This window comes from Aotus nancymaae, unplaced genomic scaffold (assembly GCF_030222135.1).
Source record: "Aotus nancymaae isolate 86718 unplaced genomic scaffold, 86718_ANA_hifiasm-v0.15.2.pri h1tg000065l, whole genome shotgun sequence".
Classification (NCBI taxonomy): domain Eukaryota; kingdom Metazoa; phylum Chordata; class Mammalia; order Primates; family Aotidae; genus Aotus; species Aotus nancymaae.
The window spans coordinates 390,016-411,395 of NW_026988480.1; the positions used below are offsets into that span (position 1 = coordinate 390,016).

At 50.8% G+C, this 21,380-nt stretch overlaps 1 protein-coding gene across 4 annotated transcripts in view; it reads right to left on the reverse strand.

Annotated features, from left to right (window-relative positions):
• Nucleotides 1–2,318: 2,318 nt before the first annotated feature.
• VOPP1 (VOPP1 WW domain binding protein) overlaps nucleotides 2,319–21,380 on the reverse strand; it is a 100,153-nt gene continuing 81,091 nt past the window's right edge. For all 4 annotated transcript variants that reach the window (XM_021668204.2, XM_021668203.2, XM_064366659.1 and 1 more), the window contains one exon: nucleotides 2,319–4,781. In XM_021668204.2, coding sequence (XP_021523879.2) covers nucleotides 4,591–4,781 — 191 coding nt within the window. In that variant the 3' untranslated portion in view covers nucleotides 2,319–4,590. The remainder of the gene's footprint in view (nucleotides 4,782–21,380) is intronic.

Sequence of the window (21,380 nt, forward strand, 5' to 3'; positions counted from 1 at the left end):
AAACAAGCTAAACCGTATTCTCTTTTTCAGAATACGTGCTTAAGTGCTGAAGAGTAACTAAAATATTTTTTAATAAAAGGCCCTGAGGGGAGAATGTGATGGGGCCTCTGGAGTCCACAGCTCCCCTCTAAGTGTCCCCTCTAAGTGGCCCAGGGTGGCAGTGCTGGCTGTCCTGAGAGGAGGTGCGCAAATTGCAGAGGCACCAAGGAGCTTCCAAGGAAAGGCTGAGGCCTGGCCCTTCCCAGGGGAGATGCAATGGTCTGTAAACTCATCAGATGGATCAACGGTCCTGGGTTCTGGTGGCAAACACACCTCGGAGGGACCTGAAGCTGTTTTTGGATGAGTGACTGGATTGCAACCATGGGCTGGCCTGGAGGATGGGCCCGAACCCCTCTGGAAGTGCCCAGGTGGGCCGGGTCAGCTGCAGCTGCAGGTGAGCATGCATGGGACCCCACAGGAGAGGCTGCCAATACCGCCAATGTGGAGACAGGGCACAGACCTGGAGGACGGAGTGAAGCCCCAGGGTCCGATGGGACAGGAGGGAAGATAATGTTTTCCTGCTAGAATGGGCAGCTCAGACCTCAGTGTTTGAAGGATTTGACTAGAACTGTGCTTAGGATCAATGAAAAGGGAGGGGCAGGTCACAGCATTTGAGGATAAACTAATTTTTACCTTATTCTAGGATCAAAGTGACTATCAGTGCTTTAAAATACAGTATATAAAGTGTCAGAAAAAGCACAGTAGTTTTTTCTTTTAAAGCACGCTAGTTTTTATAATAACAGTCACTGTAGAATCTAGGTAGTGGGTTTATGAGTGTTCACTCTATTTTTTTTTTTTTCAGCTTTCCTGTATGCTTTAAATTTTTCAGGGCAAAATGCCTAGATGTGGTCAAATAACATTTTATTTTGTAGTTGAGCATTTGAGGAACCCCTGGATGACTGTCGGGAAGCCTTCAGGTTCATGCAGCTTGAAAACTACTGGGCCTCTCCTGGGCCCTTTGAGCTAGAAAATCTCTTAACTTCCTAGGAGGCTCCCCAGGCTTTGCCCAGGAGGCCTGTAGCTGTGTCTGAGAAGCTGGTGTTTTACATTGACTGTCATATGTAGCCTCAAAGCCATTTACATCAGTGGGGCTGCACCTGTACTCAGTTTTATCATAAAAATGGGTCATTTGCAATTGCCTTTTAAAGGTGAAAACAGATGCAAAATGTATTTTAAAATCCCACAGACCTGTGCCAAGCAGCCAGTGGATTTGTTGTGCCCTGCCTGAGACAAGCACTTTGATAAAAGGCCTAGCTGCAACGGTGCAGAATTAGAGTTGGGAGCATTACTGCCCTTTCTTTGTTCTGCCTTTCAGGGTAGCTGTCCCCAAACACGGGGTGGGCAGAAGTTGCGTGCTTACTGTCAGCCCTGCCCACTGCAAGGCAAAGAACTGTATGGACTACTAATTTGGGGGAGCACTGGATTTAACAGCATTAAGATGCTTCTCAGACTGTTAAACACACAGGTCTCCCAGGGATGGACACCATTTTGGTCCCCAAATGCTCTACAGAAGACTTTTAGGGGAGGGACTATGCTCTAGGACAAATGCGTTAAGAAGTTAAAAATCAACCAAGCACCGTGGCTCATGCCTGTGATCCCACGGCTTCTGGAAGCAGAGGATCGCTTGTACCTAGACGTTTGAGGCTGCAGTGAGCCTGAAACACTGCGCTCCAGGCTGGGTGATGGAACAAGACCCTGTCTCTACAAACAAACAAAAATAGGAAGCAAAGTAGAAAATTGTTCTTTGAAAACATGATTTCAATTAGTGACACATCTACAAACACAGCTTATTTGAGAGGCTGGGGTGGGAGAATCGCTTGAGGTCAGTATTTTGAGACCAGCCTGGGCAACACAGTAAGACCCCCATCTCTAAAAATAAAATAAAATAGAAAATAAATTACTAAAATGCAGTTTAACTGCAGCAGCTACACCCTTCAGTAGCATCTGTGAGAGAAGTATTATTTCTGACCAAGCAGAGCTGTGTTTTAAAATGAAGGCTCCTCCCACCTATGAAAAACATCCCCAGCTCCAGGTAAACTAACAGTATTAACTGTACATTATCTTAGCAATGCTTCTGTCTTCCTACCCACCAGGGACAACTGTCTCCGTAGCCTGCATCTTACCCTTTCAAGTAACATCGAGTTTCCAGTTCTTCGGAGACTGGGCGCATCCTCCACCCGCCCCACCCTGCTGGACCAAGGATCGGCTGTATGCCCTTCCTCATCAGAACCTTCATCTCCATCCTCTTTCCCACTCTCCCACAAAACAATCAAAGCACATGCCCAAATTCACTTTTATTTTGCACACATAGGAAATAGGATCCTATCAAAAGAGAACAAAAAAGAGAAATGAGCCAATTGTTGCAGAGGAAAAGCATGCACAAATCTGCTTCAAGTTTACTCTGAACCATGGACGTGCCAGGAATTCCACACGCCAGGAGCTGTCTCACTCCAGGAAGTGGACGCGACCCACCACCCACACAATGGAAACAAGAATAGCCAGGAAATGTCACCGAAGTGGGACTTCCATATGCAGGATCAGTGTTCACAGGAGCACAATTCTAACCAGGTTCAAGGGAAAACAAAATCTGTCTCACACAAACATGGGAATATAAAATTGTTGTGCCCTAGCCATCACTCAGTCTCTTAACATCATTTGCTATCAAAAAGATAAACGAAATTGAGTCACAGACCTTTGGGTGCCTATTCAGCGGGACCCGATTCCAGGGGCAGCTTAGTGTGCTTTTTCATTACAAAAAATAAAGGGAGAAACTGACATTAAAAATGCAAAACAAATGAGCTGGAGGAAGAGGAGTGTTTGGACCCACGCAGTTGTCTTGGTTGTAAACAGTGAACTTGTGCTTTGCTGTCTCATTTAGATGGAGGCCTGCAGCATGGGAGGTCCCACCCTGACGGCCAGCAGTCACACCACGGTGGTCAGAGACAGTGGAGGCAGCATCTGTGCTTTGAACTGCATTCCCAGGGTGTCTGTTTTGTTCCCAAGTATTTCCTGTGGAATTCCCCAGGAGGTTCTCTGATTCTATGTCCTCAGAGTGAAAAGCACGGACAACAAATCACTCCGTAGCCACCTCCGTGAGATGTCTTGATGCTCCAATTCAATGAGTAATGATTTCTCAAGAGGCTCTGATTAGTTCGTTAAAAAATAAGCACCCCTACCTCATTCCCCATGATACAGCACATCTAGTAATCTAGGCGGCTCAGCTATGCGGCATTGCTCGTCAGCACACAGGACAGGTCAGGGCTCACACATCATCACTACAACTATGCAGCGGGACAGAGCTAGATCCCCACTAGCCATCAACTACTCAGGAGACTACCTGTGAGATCCTGGGGTGAGCTGCGATTCCTATCCAGGAATGTGCATCACACATCTTCTTTATTCTAATTTTGACATGGTCAGTGCAGTTGAGTCAGTACTTCTCCTGTCTTTTCCCAGCAAGCTCCTCCTCCTTGAAGCGCAGCACACACCCGCTCAGACCCAACACAACCACCACGCACTACGGTCAGCATGGCTGGCCGTGCCCTGCTGACACCTCAGCCAGTCTCTCTCCCAGGAAGGGCCATGTGACTTCCCAGCCAGATGTGCCCCCTGCTTTCAAACCGGCCTTCAGAACCCACCACTGGAGCTGCCGGAGGGAAGGGGACCCCCGGGCCTGAGAACACCCTGGAGAGGTGGTGACGTCGAGGGGAAGACACATGCCCAGTCTGATCTCAAGGACAGGACACTCTACATGCACTTCCATAAACACACCGAAAAAATAACAGTCCTTTCTCTAAGTCAGACCCAAGAGCTCACAAAATGCAATGTCTCAGTTTGGGGCAGGAAGTGATTTCCCATGAATTTAAATAACTTTCCTTAGTGAACTTCAGATCCCCGTCAGACCTCCAGTGCAGGCCTGATTCTGGGCGCCATCCTGTGGTGAGAGCGGCACGCGCTGCTCTTCCCTGGCGGTGCAGGAGAAGCCTGTCTTTAGGAAGTGAACAGAGACAGAGACGTGACAAGGGGCTTGCTCTCTCCTGAATGTCTCTCCAACAGCTTCTGGAAGAGGATGACTGACAGGAGGACAGGCTGGAGCAGGTCGCTGGGCTCAGCTCACGGCTGCTGCTTCATTGGCTGAGCCGCCCAGCATGGGGCTTCCTGTTAATACCCGGCAGAAGGCTGCTTGCCTGGGATGCCCGGCCTGGCCCCTCCACACACCACCTGCACCTCCAGCACTGCCTTCTTCCTCTCAGTCTCTCTCCCGAAGATCGGGTCACACCACCATAAGGACGTCAGCCCTCGGGGACTGTCACCACACTGCCACGCGAGAGCACAGACTTCGTCAGAAACAGAAGCAACAGAGGAGACACAGTGTGAGTTCACAGACTGCCCTCCATGGGAAGCCTGAAAGAGAGCTGTGCTTGCTGTGAGGATATGAGAGGAACTGCCCTTGGCGGCCCGTGAGGCCATTCCTGGAAGTGAGCATCCATGGGGACAGAAAGGCCGGGGAAAGGCCCTCTCCCGTCTCTCCTCTCACACAAGGGCGCCCCGCTACTTGGCCTTCACCACCTGTTCGTACGGGGGTGGAGGCGTGTTGCAGTAGGCAGGAGGGGGCGGGCAGGCCACACTCCCCTGGGGTGAGTTGGGTGGGACCTGGAAAGCCATTGCCATGGAATTCCCGACAGGGTTCATCCCTGGTCCTCCTGGGTCGGTGTAATAGGGCGGCCCCGGCTGCTGGGCTCCTGAAAGACAGACGAACATACGTGAGGACAGAAGAAAAAGTCCCATCACACCCCGAGTACGTGCAGGCTGCGGGGCCAGCAGGTCAAGCCCTGTCATTCACTCAGCGACAGTGTATGAGGGACCCAACATGCCTAAGGGGGCGCCTGGGGCCTGGTGACAAGCAACAGGACAGGCAGGCCCTGCCCTCTTGGAACTTGGGTTCTACTGGACTGCGCTCCACATTACCAGTTCACACATCAGAGGGAGGAAACTGGGCCACAGTAAGGTAAGGTGTCTGCGGCAAACCATGGGAAGAGCTGCAGAGACCACCCAGGCTTTGCGACTCAGCCTGGCATTATCATGGCAGCTCCACAACCCCTCTGGGCACAGAGTTTGCTGGTGACCATTTCTGAAGTAAGGTCTCCATTCCTGCCTGCCGGGCTGGCGTGTCCTCAGGGCACGAGTTACAGGCAGAGAGGCGGTGCGCCTGGGCACACATGGCCAGGCTGCGGCTGATGGATGCTCCACGGGTCAGGAGTGGAGCTGTGGGCTGACTCCCTAGTGACAGGCGGAGGCGCAGGGTGTGGGGGCACCAGGAAAGGTGATGGGAGGGCACAGGCTGGCCACCTGACCCTAAATCTACCCTGACTCTGAGGTGCTGTTTTCGGCCTGGTTACAGTGATCGTGCAGATTAACCACGTAGAATATGGTATATGTAAATAAAGAGAAGAAACTGTGAGTGCTGGGTGTTTCCCGGGTAAAGCTGATTTTGGGTGTTTCCCGGGTAAAGCTGATTTTGGGTGTTTCCCGGGTAAAGCTGATTTTGGGTGTTTCCCGGGTAAAGCTGATTTTGGGTGTTTCCCGGGTAAAGCTGATTTTGTGACAGGACTCAGGTGTATTCTAAGCGAGGCTTTGTGTAGCTCAGGGAGACACTCAAATGTCAAGGAAGCTGGCCCTGTGTGAATACTGTGTAGGGTTTTGTTTTTTGTTGCACATCTCCCCGACACAGTTTGATAAAGTTCTGACTCTAGAAACATGCTCATCAAGGTGCACAAGATGCCCCAAACCTCCAAAGCCCACATAACTTAAGACCGTGAAAATCTGGGCATGTGCTGAAGGAGAGAATGTGGGACAGAAGCACAGGCCAGACCCGCACTGTCCCTCACCGAGCGCCCTCACCTGCCAGGAGGGCACCGGGCACAGACGCCGCCCCGCCCTGCACCTGCGCCGTCCCACAGACGCCACCTGCACTGCTCTGGTGCATTTCACGCACTGCCTGAGCTGTGTTGTGTTTAGAAGTCGATCTACTGCCATTACCATGAGTTTCCCAAGGGCAGAGATTATGTTTAATTTAGATCTGGATCCTGCCATACATTACACAATTAAAAAGCCAAGGATTTTTAAAAAGAGGCCATCGCAATAGTCTAGGCAAGACACAACAAAGGCCTCTGAGTATCAGAGAGAAAATGGAGCAGAGGGAATGAAGCACTGAGGCTGTCAGCAGTGACTGGCCCGGGACTGACTCGGTGGGGAGCATGTGGGGAGGGAGACAAGGGCTGAGAAGAAAAGGCCCCGGCCTTCGGTCTCAATAAGGGCCTCCCAACAGGCAGCGGAATACCGGACAAGGGCGGGGCAGACGGCAAAGTCCATGCTGGGCTGGAGAGGTGAAGGCAGCTCTGGAGCCTCCTCTAGAAGGCAGTGGTGGAAATGTGGGCATGGCCAGGGGAAGGCTTCAGGGAGGAGCAGCACGGGAGGCCAGGAGGAGAGCAGGGAGCATCTAAGGCCGATGACAAGGACACACAGGCCACGGGAAGATACGGCAGGAGGTGGTGCGCCAGAAGCCAGGGCAGCAAGGGGTAGGAGAATTTTCAGGAGGAAGTCATGTCCTGTCCCTGGCTGAAGAGAGGTCAAAATGGGCATGGCCATTTCCAGCGGCTGTGGCCTTGGACTTCCCGTGCTCCTCCTCTGCAGTTTCACACCATGGTGGACACAGGTCCCTGCTGCAGTGGGACAAACAGTCTGGGCTGGGAGTGTAGACAGAGGAGGAGACAGGTGGCAGCTGGAAGGCACACAGGGCAACGGAAGGTGTCTTTGTAAGGACGGAAATGCTTGCGAATATGGGCAGGGGTGGGGAGAGATGCCCAGGAACAGAGAGGACTTTCGGGGACCACAGCTCGGGGAGGGCAGGGGCCTCTGGTGCAGCACTGGGAGCCCACTAACTAGCTGGAAGCTGGGGAACAGTGGACGGAGTGCACAGAGCCGTGCAGGGTGTGGCCCTGAGAGCCACAGCAGGGGACTCGGCCCCCACGGGGTTCGGTGGAGGGGCAGGGTGCACGTGTCCGGCAGCCTCCACTGCCGGTGGAAGCGGGTCCAAGTGATTGGTTTGCTGACAGGGATGTGGGAAAGGGTTACAGGAGAGCTGACCAGGGAGATTCCAAAAGCCTCAAGGACGAAAGGAGCGTGCGTGACGGTCACAGCTGGGAGCCAAAATAGTGACGACGATTCAGTGGGGACGATCTGCACAGGGGTGACAGCCAGGACCAGGGGGACTCCACCGCCCCTCCCCCAACACGGGGTGTGCCCTGGGAGGAGCCCTTCAGTTCTAGTTTGTGGTCAACGGTTCAGTTAAACAAAATACACAGAGCATTTAGGAAGAGGCTGGGATTGCAGGAAGACTTTCTCCAGAAGATGAGGTAGAAAGAGTCAGGAGAGATGACTAAAACCACGACAGCCCCACGGCTGCCCCTCACATCACCAGTGTCCATCAGGCCAGCCTGGGCCTGTGTGCAAGGTGGGGAACAGCGCAGGACAGGGATGAGGCAGGAGAACAGAGGCTCTGCAAGGGAGAGTGCCTCACCAAGGTCACACTGCCGCTACAGCAGCACCCGGACTTGAACCCAGCAGTGAAGCAGAAAGTCAGACTCTCCCTACGATGACACGCGTCTCTCATACAGGACGGTGAAGTGTGGGAAGGAGTTCAGGCAAGGGTGGGCTGGGAGAGCCACAGGAGATTGGGAGCGTCATGGCCCCTGGGTGGAGTGCCATCTAAGATAATCAAGGGGCGCCACAGCCAGCCTCCCAGACGGGCTGCACTCACACCCTCGGCAGGTCACCTGTCTCTGGACAGTGCTGGAGTCGTTTTACTCCTAACGCCATCATCTCTCCCTCACTGGGAGTCTTGCATGGTCTGAAAGGGAGCTACAGACTCAGCAAAGACTGGGAGGGCACAGTGTGATGTTAACAGACAACCACCCCTTCTCAGTGAGCTGGCCCAGCCCCGCGGGTGCCAGGGGCTGGCCAGGCAGCCTGCATTCTTAGCAGGACCTGCCAGCTCTCCAGCCCAGCTGACTGGCCAGTGGCATCTTGGAGGGGCTGAGCCAATCTTTCCTGGGGATGCAGGAGAGTCCGGCGGGCCACAGAGGGATAGGTGGAAATGCAGGGAGAGGGAGAGGCGGCAGACAGAGTGTGTGGCCCAGGAGGGACAGAGGCCAGGGGCCCAGGGGCCTGACTCCTGAAAGCGCTCCTGTTCCACCGAGGTCTTTGTGTCATTATAGTCAGCCCCTCCCAACCCAGGGCACATGAGTCTCTGCTCTCTCCTCTAGCCCAGCTGCTCCTCCAGCTGTGGGCAGGAGCCTCAACGCAGGGCAGCAGGGGCAGAGATTGTCCCTGCCACCCAGGCTGCAACCTGCTTGTTCCTATACTCCCCACCACAACTCATGGGATGGCAAGCTCTCCCAAGGGACCGGGCCAGCTCTGGGGGGCTCCTGCCCACTTCAGAGCCTTGAGTCTCACCGGCTGCCCTAGTCTCCATCCCCCAGCAGCAACCGCACTGCCCGGATCTGACCTGCCCTCCCAGGGCCCTCACTAGATGACATCTCCTGGGCTTTCACCACCCAGACTGTGTCCCCTGGAATGCCTGTACCCACCTCATGCCAGGCTCCTCCCAGCCTCTGGTCTGGCTAATTCCCATGCATCTTTTAGTCTCAGCTCAGAATCACCAGGCAGCCCCCTCTTGCTGGCTGTCACTGCCTTCCCGCTGAGCAGGCACCCCTGTCCTCTGGCACCCAGAACAAGGCAGGCCTGTGGGTGTGCAGCCCTCGCCCAGTGTGGTATGATTTTCTGAGCCTTCTGAATATAAGGACAGAACATCACTCATCCTGGTGCCCTGAGAGCCCAGAATGCACCTGGCATGTGGCAGACGTTCCATAAATACGTGGGAGGAGTGACTGAAGCAGAGGCGAGAGGCGACTTGGATCTGGGCTTTGACTCTGCCAGATCGTGCTGGGTACACAGGGGTTTCCTGAGACGCACCTGTTTCTAATATGATAGGAGTGACTGGCTTCCCCACTCAGCAAGCCTGTGCCAAGCCCGTGGCTCCTGTCGAGGGGAAGACCCCAACTCCCTGCTGCAGGTGAGGGGGGGCGGCAGGAGTGTGGTCTTTGTAGCAGAGAGGCAGCCAGGCTATGTTTGCAATGTGGCCATTCATGCTGCAGAACCAGAAACGCCAGCACCTGCACCCACTCTAACTGGTGTTTTCACGTTCATAGCTGCAATGACGGATCTTGCCAGGAACTGGTGGGACAGGACTGAAACCTTTAAACATGGAGATGGAGAGGCATTTGGAATATAAAAAAGAACGAAGAGGAGGGGGATAAACTGTGTATTTGTCAAGAACATGGACCCTTAGGTAAAAAAATTGGTGACCACGCTGGAGGGGCTGCGGTTGAGGCTAAAGGGCAGTGGGGCTGGAGGATGGAGCCTCGTGAGCAGCTGAGGGCCAGGGCCAGATGGAGGCAGCCAGGCAAGGTGAAGCCAGCATGGCCAGGGAAGCGGCACGCAGAAGGCGTGCCCACCCAGACAGCTGCTGGGCTTCTGCTCATTTGGCTACAACTCTTCGCAGGACACTGGCCATGTTTACCACTCAGACTCCCACAAAGAGAAGCCACTGAGGGAAGGTGGACCCAGTTCTCACAGAGGCAGAGACTCATTTAGGAAAGAGAAAGCAAGGACACGTCATGCCGTGCGTGAAACCGGCAAACAGAAGGCCGGCGGGGCCCGGAATGTGCCCACAGACTTCAGAGATTGCAGCAAAGACGTTTCCAGAGACGCACAGATGATTCTATGGCACGTGGCTCTGGAATCGAAAGCACCTGAAAGTCATAACCTCAACTCCATAATCACAAATAAGCATGGTGAGAACAAAACTGTGAGCGTTCCAAATGAAGCCCTGTGACTAAACAGCAAAACCACAAAAGGGTATTATTACCAGGAGCAAATACAGAACAAAGTCAGAAAACAAAGCCAAGGGAGCTGCAGCTGGAAGCAATGACTCCAGACAAAAAAAGGGCCTTTTCATGTGCACAGACAGTAATGAAGATTAAGAAATAAAACAAATGGCGAAAGAAACTACCTAAAATGGTATTCTCTCCCAAGGAGAATGGCTTGCAAACTGAAAGGGAGAAAAAAAAAAATGGGTGATGGAAAATGGAAGACCAAGATAAATGACAGCTGAGTAGATGCTGGGGAGAGCTTTCAGACTGCTGGCCTCTGACCAAGTACCTCTCAGAGCAGGAAGTGTGGAAGAGAACCAGGACCTCAGGGCTCTATAACACGCTAAGTGCATTTTCCTTACAGATCAAGTATCTCACATACAACCTGCCATTCCAGCCCTACAGGGATGCTATGAGATACACACTATTTCCATTTTACAGATTCAGAAGTGGAAGCCCAAATAAATTACACAATGTGCCCAAGGGATTCTCCTTCCAGTGGACACTGTTGCATCTTTGAGGACCCAGGGGGCCCTCTCTCAGCCAGGAAGGAGAGCTGAAGCGGGAGGAGCTGAGGCAGGCAGCAGGGGCCCACAGGAGCCCGGCCCCACGATGCTGCTGAGCCATGCAGGTAAACCATGGCCTTCCTGCTATGGCCTCTTATGACTTTCCTGTCATGAGAGACAATTCTTCCTTATTTTTGAAGCTGGCTGAACTGGGGTATATGTTACTTGTAGCCAAAAGCGCTGAACTACCTCTTCCAGAGAACATTTTCACAAGCAACAGACATGTTGCCAGGTCCGTGCTGGTCTTTCTGTGTCCCCTGAGCTTTCCTAGTTTGGTTTTGAGGTAGTATCTGTTCATTTTGCTAAACTGTCTCAGCTCTTAAAAATATTTCTGAGCTCATTCTCCAGTTTTAGGTAAGTACTGAAAAACTGTTTACAAATAGTTTTGTTTCTCCTTCTTGATGGTTGAATATTTTAATACTTTAGCAAGAAATTTTAGAGCAATCTTAAATATTAGTTATGATACTAAGCAATTCGATTTTCATGGGAATTCTTTTACAGTTTCACTAAATGTGATGTTAGCGATGGGTCTAAAGTACATACTCAACAATTATTTGTGGAACATTTCCCGTTCAAAAGGCATAGCTGGCATCATGCAGCACACAGTGGAAGGCTTCAGCCTGGAACCCAGGAATTTACATGAGGTCTTCATTATATTAATGAAGAACTAGCCTTATATGGCTAGTTTTGAAAAAGTTTTGATAAAGAATATATATCAAATTGTACTGACAGATTTTCCACCACCTACTAAGATAATCATTGCTTTTGACATAACTTATCATGTTAATTACTTGCCTAAAATCAAACTATCTTTTCTTTCTTAGGAAGATCATGGTTGGTTCGGATGGTTTACTACTTTGACACACGGCTTAATTCAGTTTCCTAAATATGATTCAATATTATTTTATTTTGGTGTTTGTTCCCAAGTTATACTAACATTACAAAATGAGTATGCAACGTTCCTATGATTTGTAGTAATTGATATATTCATTAAAATGAACTGTTTCTTTAAAGTTTTTAAAAAAGTATGAATTTAAAGACATTCAGGGAGATAATTCTTTGAAAATGTCTTCAAACTCTTGCTTGCTTTTTGAGTTACTGAAATTTTCAGTGTCTCGATGCACTTTGGTATCATACACTTTGCCATCTTATCAGATTTTCCAATTCATGAATACTTCCTGGTGATTTTTAACCCTTTGAATCTGTAGTGTTTTAATTTATGCTTTTATTTTTATGTTCTACTTTACTGATTAGATTTATCATGAGGGGAACAAGCAATGTAATCTGCTTTATTGCTTTTTATCAACTGATAACTTTTGAGATTTATAATCATATTTTTCTGATTTTTACAATAAATTTGTATTTTATTTATAATTTCTCCCATCTCTACTTCCCAGGCTTAATTTTACCCACTCTTTATATATTCCTGTGACTTTATTAATTTCTGAGCCTCTTCTGAGGAGAGCTCAGTTCATTTGGTTTTTCATATTTTAAACTTTTAACAGAATAAAGTTAGGAATCTATTAATGCCTCTAAAAATCAGCTGAGCGTGCACTGCATACACTGTTGCATTCATTTCATTGACGCCTAAGTCCATTTGTGTATTCAACAAAGACAATTCTCACTGAGCGCCAGCACTGTTCCGGGCACGCAGATCGCAGCAGTGACAAAAACAGAAAACCTCAGTTATTTTGGTTCTTGCAGTTGAGACAGACAATAAGCGAGGTAAGTAAGAAAACTAGAGAGTAGATTAGTTGGTGATAAGTCCAAATGTGAAAATAAAGCAGGAAAATTGAAAAAAGAAAAGCCAACAGGGAGGGGGAAGGGCAGTGCCATTTTTCCTTGTGTCTGCACACAGGGCCTCATAGGGAAGGTGAAGGACATGGAAGAAATGGAAGTGAAGGGTAGAAGGGGCAGGCAGCAGGTGCTGGCAGAGCACGCTGTGTACCTTGGCGTGTCCATGGGGAAAGGCCAGTGTGTGGCAGGAGGCTAGTGAGTGGAGGAGCTGCAGGAGAGGTCAGAGCCTGCTGGGCAGCCAGGAGGGGTGCCGAGAGAAGAGAGGGCTTCCGTGGCCCCTCAAGGTGCTTCTGTGGGTGCGGTGGGCCCATGGGAGTGCTGGGAGCACAAGCCTGTTGTGCTCCTCTTGTGACTCTGGCTGCCTTGCTGGAAACAGACCGCGGTGAAGGCAGGGGCAGCAAGAGAACCAGCAGGGAGGCTCTCATCAGAGTCTGAACAAAGGGTGGTGTCAAAAGAAAAGGCCAACTGGCCCCAAGGCTCCTGGCCAGAGCCGAGGAACAGAGGTGGGACCTAGAAAGAGGGCAGAGGAGAAAACCAGCACCGCAGGCTCCTCTACTCCCACGTTTTTGACTCAACACAAAATCTACGGGCATAGTCTTTCATTTCCAAGTGGGTGCAGAGCATACATTTGTTCATTTAAAGACATCTACAAACTGCAGGTGCCCTAAGTAACTGCTAACCCTCACTGAGCTCTGACTCTCTGGCCCTGTGCTCAGCAGGGGACACGAAGGAAACTCCTAGGATCCCAGCTTCAGGGGCTTGAGGCTCAGAGAGCTGAGCAACTTTCCCAAGATCGCCACAGAGTCACAAAATTTGAAACGGAGCTCCTAGCATCCGGAGGTATGCAGTTTCCACTTCTATAAATGTATTCAGACACACTTTGTAGTGCGAAATCTAAGAGCTTCTTTCAAATGTTCCATTAATTTTTATACTTTGATCAGATTAAGGTGATTTTTTAATCAGTATTAAAAGGATTTCCTTTTCATATGCATCTATTAGTAAATCTATGGAATATTTCTCAAAGAATACACAAAAAAACTGGTAAGCTGGAAGAAGGGAGCTGGACTACAGACTGTGTATTTCTTCTTCCACTGTATTTACACTGTACATTTCCTCTTGAGATACATACATTATCTTATTACAAAAAAAAAAAAAAACCTCCTGCTGTTGCCTTTTGGGGAAGACAGGAGGAAGAGAGTTAAAAGACATGTGGGTATGAGGTACTCAGCCCTCAGGCCGACCTGTTAGGGTTTATAGAGACCAGATACTTGAAACACAGCTGAGATCCATGCGAACATTGCTTTAAGACATCAGGGCCCTAATGTCCCACAAGAAAAGGCACAGACAAACTTGGTAAGCAAGATTAAGTAGAAACTGAAACCCCCACACTAAAAGTTTTTACTTTTTTTTCCTAGCTGTATAAATCAGAAGTTGAGTGGAGACAACAGTTTTGCTTGTTGCTGTTGATTTTTATTAAACAAAAGCAAAAATAACTGTTAATAAAGAGAATTCTCATGCATCCCGCAGAGCAGATCCCTGAGCATCTGCCAGAAATTAGAGAAAAAGCAGGCATGTTACTCCAAGAGAGAGGACTCACTTCCACTCCAGCCCCGCAGAGTTCACAGGTGCTCACGCTATTCCTAATGCTGCACCTGTAGACTGTGGCCAGCACAGCCCATCCTTCAACGCCCGTGTCTGCGTCAAACCTGTAGCACTTCTCAGTGCAGGGGGCATCCTGAATCACCCGGGGATCTTGCTGAAATACAGACCCTGACTCAGCGGCTCTGGGTGGGGCTGGGGTGTGGGAGGGCCTGCATTTCTAACAAGCTCCAGGGACCACGCATGTCTTCAGGCAGTAATTTGAGTGGCAAGTGCAAGGCACTTGGTAAGTGTCTGAGGATTACCATCCCTCCTTACAGAGAAGGAATCTGAGTCACGAAGATAGGCCCCTCCCTTCACTCAACCCTTCAGTTCAGTAAGTTCCATGAGCTCTGGGCCCAGGAAGGACCCCATCCCTGCTCCGTCCTTACCGCCCCCATGCCCCAGCCTGGCCAAGCCACAGTGCCTCTTCCTGAGATGGTGACAGCTCTCTCTCAGGTTCCTTTGCTTATGTTTGTGACTCTCTCCAGAAGTTCTCCTGTGCAGCTCGCAAGTCGCCTTTGACCCTGCCCCTTCTTTGCTAATCCCTCCGCGTGAACTTCTGTTACTTTCCCATGTCATGCTCTTTAGCCTCTCTTGTTAAGCAGAATGTATTTGGATTTGGATTTTAACATCGCATGTTGGTCTTTTTCTTCTTACAGAGGAGTGTTAACGCTCCTCTTCACTGCCATAGAGATTGTGGGCGATCTTCCTCTGTTATGTCTTGGCTTTGTTTCCTTGCTATTTCTTATCTAGTCTGTTTCACTGTCCTCCCTCCCTTTTTAACTTTCAGTACTATCTTTGACAGTGGTTTAGAGTGTGGACATGTTGCCTTAGATTTCAAGAGGAGCTACTGCAGAGACATCACAGGAGCTGTCAAACTCAGCAGATTTGCTACTGTGGAGATTCAGCCTCCTTCCACCCCCTCGACAGTCTTTCTTCACTGAACCTGGAGAACCACAGGCGCTTTCCTTTGTGACCTCGTCAGGCGCTTCTCCAACCTGCAGACGCCTCGAGCGGGGAGGTGGGCAGCAGTGCAGGCTGGAGCGGCTGAGGACAGCACCGTGACCTCAGTGGAGTGGGCTCTGTGCCACCCAGCCAGGTGTGGAGTGAGATTACTGGCACAAAGTGCGCTTAGGTTGGGTGCTCTTGAGAATCCCATCCAGCCCTGAGATTCTTTTGACGTTTTTTCCTTGAAATAATACAGTGAACACGTAGCAAAACTAATTAAGCAACAAGAGAGAGAAAAGGCACCCCAGAAATAGAATGAAGAGAGAGAAATAACTACAAAGACAACTGTTACTGTAAAAGACGTTTAGAATATTGTGAACAAGTATGCATCCTCCCTCAGTCTCCAGAAGCAACTCACCCCACTGCCGCGCCGACTTCTGGCCTCTAGAACTGCAGGAAGACACATTCTGGCTGCTTTAAGCCACGGGGTCTGTAGTACTTTGTGAGGGCAGCCCCAGGACATGAATCCAGCACGCACCTTCTCCTGCTGTCAGCAGCATGAGCCCACGGCACGCGCCGCAGTCTCAGCACGACAAAACCAGCACCACTCCCAGAAGCGTCATTACTGGAAACAGTTTAAACCTGCGCGGGGCTTCTTTCTGTTTGTTTGTTTAGGACTAGCCCTGGGATTCTGCAACCCTCTAATTTTTTTCTCCTCTTTTTACCTAACTTAGATCAAAGAATTAATAACAAATCCCCGTGGCCCCATGCCCAGTTAAGCTCCTGGCTTTGTTTTCACTAATCACCATCACGTGTGCAGGCCTCGTCTAAGCAGCCAGCCCACCTCACACCCGCCAGCTTCTCCTCCACAGGGAACCCAGGCTTAAAATACTGACATGCAACAAACAGCAGTCAGAAAAACACACCACTTCACATCTTTTAAAAGTATTTTCCCAAGTCATCAGAAGTCTTCTAAAAAAAAGAGAAAACATATGGGGTGCGGTGGCTCACGCCTATAATCCCAGCACTTTGGGAGGCTGAGACGGGTGGATTATGAGGTCAGGAGTTCAAGACCAGCCTGGCCAAGATGGTGAAACCTCGTCTCTACTAAAAATACAAAAATTAGCCGGGCATAGTGGTGTGTGCCTGTAATCCCAGCTACTCAGGAGGCTGAGGCAGAGAACTACTTAAACTCAGGAGGTGGAGGTTGCAGTGAGCCAAGATTGAGCCACTGCACTCCAGCCTGGGCAACAGAGCGAGACTCCATCTCAAAAAAAAAAAAAGAGAGAGAAAACATGACAGAACTAAAAGTGGATTTAAGGTTGAGAAGATAAAAGGCAGACAGAATGGAAATGCATGTCGTATTTTTGCTGAATTTCCACAGGCAATCTGAATGTGTATGATGAAAGAGATTTCCAACTTCAGCCTTTCGCTCTGGGTGGTGCAGCATCCACGTTTTCCTATGAGAGGAGGCCAGAAGTCACTGTCGTCCTGTCCTTGTCCCAGAGCTGGAGGCTGGGCACAGCTGCCTCGTCACCCCAGGTGTCCTGTGCCTGCACACGGCACCCGCACACGGCGCTTTCACAGAGCACTTAGTGGGTAGGGTGGACATGTGGGCACAGGGACCTCACGTGGAGCTGCAGGCCTCGCTGGAACAAGGGGCCTCCGGCCTTGTTTGGCCCATGTTTTCTCTCTCCTGCCCCTCGATGGGCTGGAAGCAGCCATTTCAAATATTAATACATTAGGGAGAAAAGTGCAATGGCAGACTCAGGAGCTGAGGGGATATGGAGGAGGACCTGATTCCCACAGGGAGAGGAACATAGCCAGTGACGCAGGGGGGCCTGTCGGACCCAGAGCCCGCGTGAGCAAACGTGAGGGAGACACTTGGCACACGCAGTGCGCCCCCCAGATACAGGCACCTACGAGTGGACCAGGATGGGCCAGGGGCTCAGGCTCTGTCTCAGCCCCATCACTGGTGAAGCAGAGGACAACGGGCAAGGGACTTAAATCTGCTGGAAGTTTCTGTTCTCACTGATCGAGGGTCACAGATGTGCAAGCTTTGTTGTAGTAATGTAACAACAGGAACTGCCTACCAACAGGGCAGTCTGTAAAAATTCTTTTTGAAATACAGTCTGTGCAAAGTGTGTTTGTTATCTGTCATTACTCACTGTGGCCAAGGACATTAAAATTCACATGGAAAAACCTTTCTTAAAAACTAGCTGCCACTTTTGTATGGCAGAACATTCTAGATATATCCACTTTATGCAAACTAGGCTGTGCATATTATAATAGCAAGAGAGAGGTCACAGGGAGGGGATGGGAACCATGGGGGCTGGAAAGAGAAGGTCTGAGTAAGAAGAACGGAGACACAGACCGAATGTCAGACAGACAGAGCTGGAGGACTTTGTGGAAATATATTCCTGGCTGGCAAGGAGGCCCACCATACTGGGGCTGCAGGCTCACACTCACACCTCCTCACTCTGACCCCGGTCAGCCAGTCTCCTTCTGCCATCAGGGATGAATGAGGAAGGAATATTCTGCTAGCTGAGAGTGTATGAATAGATTGGCATTTGTGATTTGCAGACAAAAAGGAATTTCCAGTTAATTTTTTTCAGCAAAACCATGAACTCAAAAGTAATTATCCTGAAGGTGGCTGCCCGGGGCAGCACAGAGTGGGAATGAGTGTGACACCCCACAGTGCAGCAGACCCTTACAACCCCCCACAGCCACACACCCTGGGTCCCTCTGCCCTACTGTTTCTTTAGTAAAAAATCCGGAATGGAAATGTCAGAGCCGCAGGGGTTGGAGATTGGGGAGAGGTTGTCCCACCATCACCCCCGCACGTCAGAAGCACTGTTGCGTTGGAGAGAGTGACACTTATTCCACCAGTTCTGAAGCCAGATGTCCTCACAACCGAAGCAGGCCTGTTTGTGCTTGGGCTATGACTTGAGGGTAATTAAACTGTCAAAACACCCTCCTACTATTTCCATTTTCTTGCAGTTGGTGTCATTTAGTCACTGCAGGCTGACAGACTTATTACAGGATTGAGACATGAGAATGAATAGTCAGAAACCCCTCAATGAACTCATCACAGATGACTGCGAGAAGGAAGGAAACTGCATCTGCAGATGGGAAAACTCCATCCACTCAGTCACATTAAAGGCAATCATTTTAAAGAAAACTTCAATCACATTAACACCGCACACTTCGTTACTATCTTCTGCAGTCTCTATGCATCTGTGGGATTCCATAGTTGAACTCATGACCATTTTTTAGAGACGGGGTCGAGCTATGTTGCCCAGGCTGGAGGACAGTGGCAATTCACAGGCGTAACCACAGTGCACTACAGTCTTGAGGTCTTGGCCTCAAACCATCCTCCCACCTCAGCCTCCTGAGTGGCTGGGACTACAGTGGATGTCACTGAGCCTGGCTAGCCTCATGACCATTTCACAGGAAACATAACCCAATGCTCTCTTCCCTGACCACACTTTGATGGTCTTGCCGTACTGGCAAATTGATCTGACTATGAACTTCAGTGGCCACATAACATTCCACAAAGAAGATGGACCATAATTCAATCACTGTTTCCCTTGGAGCTCCCTTAACCATCCCCTCACCACATTCAATCACAGGGACACCAATTGCAGCTGAGGCCACTCCTGCCAGCCAGCCCTTCCTCCCACCAGGCCTACAGCACTGTCTCAACCCAGGCTTTTATGATTCCGCCACGGTTCTAAAGTTCCTAAAGAGCGGGGAGGATTCTCACCCACACCCTCCGCCCGTGAGAACACGGTGGCTGGCGCTAGTTAGCTCATGCTTTCTGAGTGAGTGAGTGAATGAAGACAATTTTTCCTCTACCCAGGAGAGCCTATTGGTGGGACCCTGCCAGCATCCTGATGGGGAAGGATTTGGGGCTGGGTATTTAGGGAGCTCTGACTTTCTGCTGCTGCTGCATCTTGGCTGCCGCCGCACGCACAGATTACACAGAATGAGGAGTGCTTTTCTGAGGACTATTTCACCTTGCAGTTAAGGTGCTAAGGTTTAGAAGGGACCATGGCCCACCCTGGGACTCACAGACCTGAGGCCTTTTACCTCCCTGACCAGGGCCTCTCTTCCTTAAATCACAGCTTCTCCACACTCCTCTCGCTTTTCAGCCGTTGCACAACCTGGCCAGGCCTTCAGCCTTTCGACCAGCAGCTGCATCCTTTCGGTCCTGGTTCCTGGGCTGGCCTGGAGTCCCACCTCTGCATCTCAGCCTCATGCCAACTTTGTCAGCTCCGTTCCACCACATTCAGAGTCCTGCCCCAACCCACATCAACCCCCAGGACCACGATGCCACCAATTTCCTCCCCTCCCCGACCAGAAGCCTCTTTGCAACGCACAGACTCTCTGCTTTCCTATGCTCATCAGTGATGCTGGTCCCAGTGGGAGCGCCACGCAAGCCCCTCTGCATCCCAGGATATGAGCCACTGCCCTCCCCTGCCCCAGTGGGTAAGTCTGGGTCCCCTAAAACTCTCTGCCTTTTCATCTTCATTAATAGACAAACTTCGCCTGAACCCACTTCCCCTCTCTCAAGACCAGCAGAGGAAAAGTGGGGCCCCACTGAAAATTTACTAACACCCACCCTGCTTTGTTCGGATGCCTGCACACCCTGGCCCTGCCCCCCAGCCTTGGGCATGACACTTCTTACCCTGTGGACCACATGGGATGTTGGGACCCCTTGGCTTCTCTCCCCCACTGGACTGCCAAGCTCTGCGTGGCCATCTTCTCGGTCCCCATGCTCCCAGGGCCTGCACTGCAGATGGTCTGGGATCTGAGCAGACAGCTGCAGCAGCGTGAAGCCACCCTCATGGGAGGTGGGTGTCCAGACCAACAGCAGGCAGGAACCTGCAGACCCCGGTCTCATGTTCAATAATACTCTGTCTAAGAAGCCACTGAATTCTTCCCAGGCTCAGCACTGTCAATAAATGATCCAGCCCTGGACCTGGCAGGGAAATGATGGAAACGGGACATTCCCATGGAACCCCGGGAGCCTACTTTCACATGACAGTCTGGATATTCTGGGATGAGCCACACTGTTGCAGGCCTGCAAGATGTATAAAATGAAAAGGGGATGGCAAACCAAGTGTACATTTTGGTCAAAGAAGATGCACTGGGACTAGCTGCCACTCGCTGTAGAGGGCTGGAGGCTTACTCACTCTTAATCCAAATGGCTCTTCCATGGGAAGCCTTCCTGGAGCTGTGCACCAGATGGAGTCTCCTACTTACATGGTTTCCTAGCATTCTCAGCTTCCTCTCCCTCACACTCATGATGATCAGTACCTATAGAGTTGTTTGTGCAAAAGCTCACATGGGTGCTGGAGCTGTACAGTGCACGTGGCTGTGACTCAGGATTGGCATCCAGGCTGTGCAGTGTCCTGAGCTCCTGCAGGCACCCTAGCAGGTGTGCAGTAAACATGGGCCAACACAGCAATTCAGGCAAGTCTGGGCTCCAGGCTGTGACTGTGGCTGTGATATATCCCGACCCTGGTTTACCGGGCTGCAAACATGGGGGCATCCAAAGATCACCCGGCCTGAGGATGAGGGCTGGGCATCTGCTTGGTGCCTGACACTGTGAGTCCTGTACCCAGTCTTGTGGGGAGCCCAGTATAAATGTGGACGATCAAAGCTTGTAAAGCCCCTCACAGGGCAGCCAGGGAGAAAGTGGAAGAAGTGATGCAGCCAGAGACAGCGTCACTATGGGCGAAACACAGAGTGGCATCTTGGAGGAAGAACAGGCATATTCCAGCGGAAAGAGGGTGTGTGCAGGGCCCAGTGCAATGCAGGACTAGGGAGAGGAGGTTGCTCAAACTGTACACAGAGGAGGTGGGCATGGGTCTGAGGAAGCCGTGAATGTGGCCTTGGTCCTCAGCTAGGGACTCTGGACGTACACTGTGAGCCAGGTGAGCTGGCAGAGACCCTGCCAAAGAATAGCACGGCTGATGTGCTTCTGTTTTGGGTTTTTTAAGAACCTTCTATGGCCAAGTGGAAGACAGAGGAGCTGGCAGAGACCAGTGGCCAGGAGGACTCTGAGCAGGCACTGCTCCGGGGTGAGGCAATGGATGTGGCAGGATCTGAGGGCCTAGTTGTTGGGGATTCTCCCAGGCAGATAGGGCAGGGAGAGGAGGGGTGCAGGGCTGTGCACAGAGGGATGGGGTGAGAAAGGAGTGCACAAAGGGATGCATTCTCTTCTTAAAACCCCTGCATGCCAGGGTTCAGAAGAGTTATGTAGCTACAGGCACGGTCTTAATACCTCACCTGCTCCCCACAAGAGCCCCAGTTCACATGAGCAGCAGACTCTGAAATTCGGCCAGGACCACGGACCAGGGATATGTGGCCTGGAGCACTGGTGGCTGCG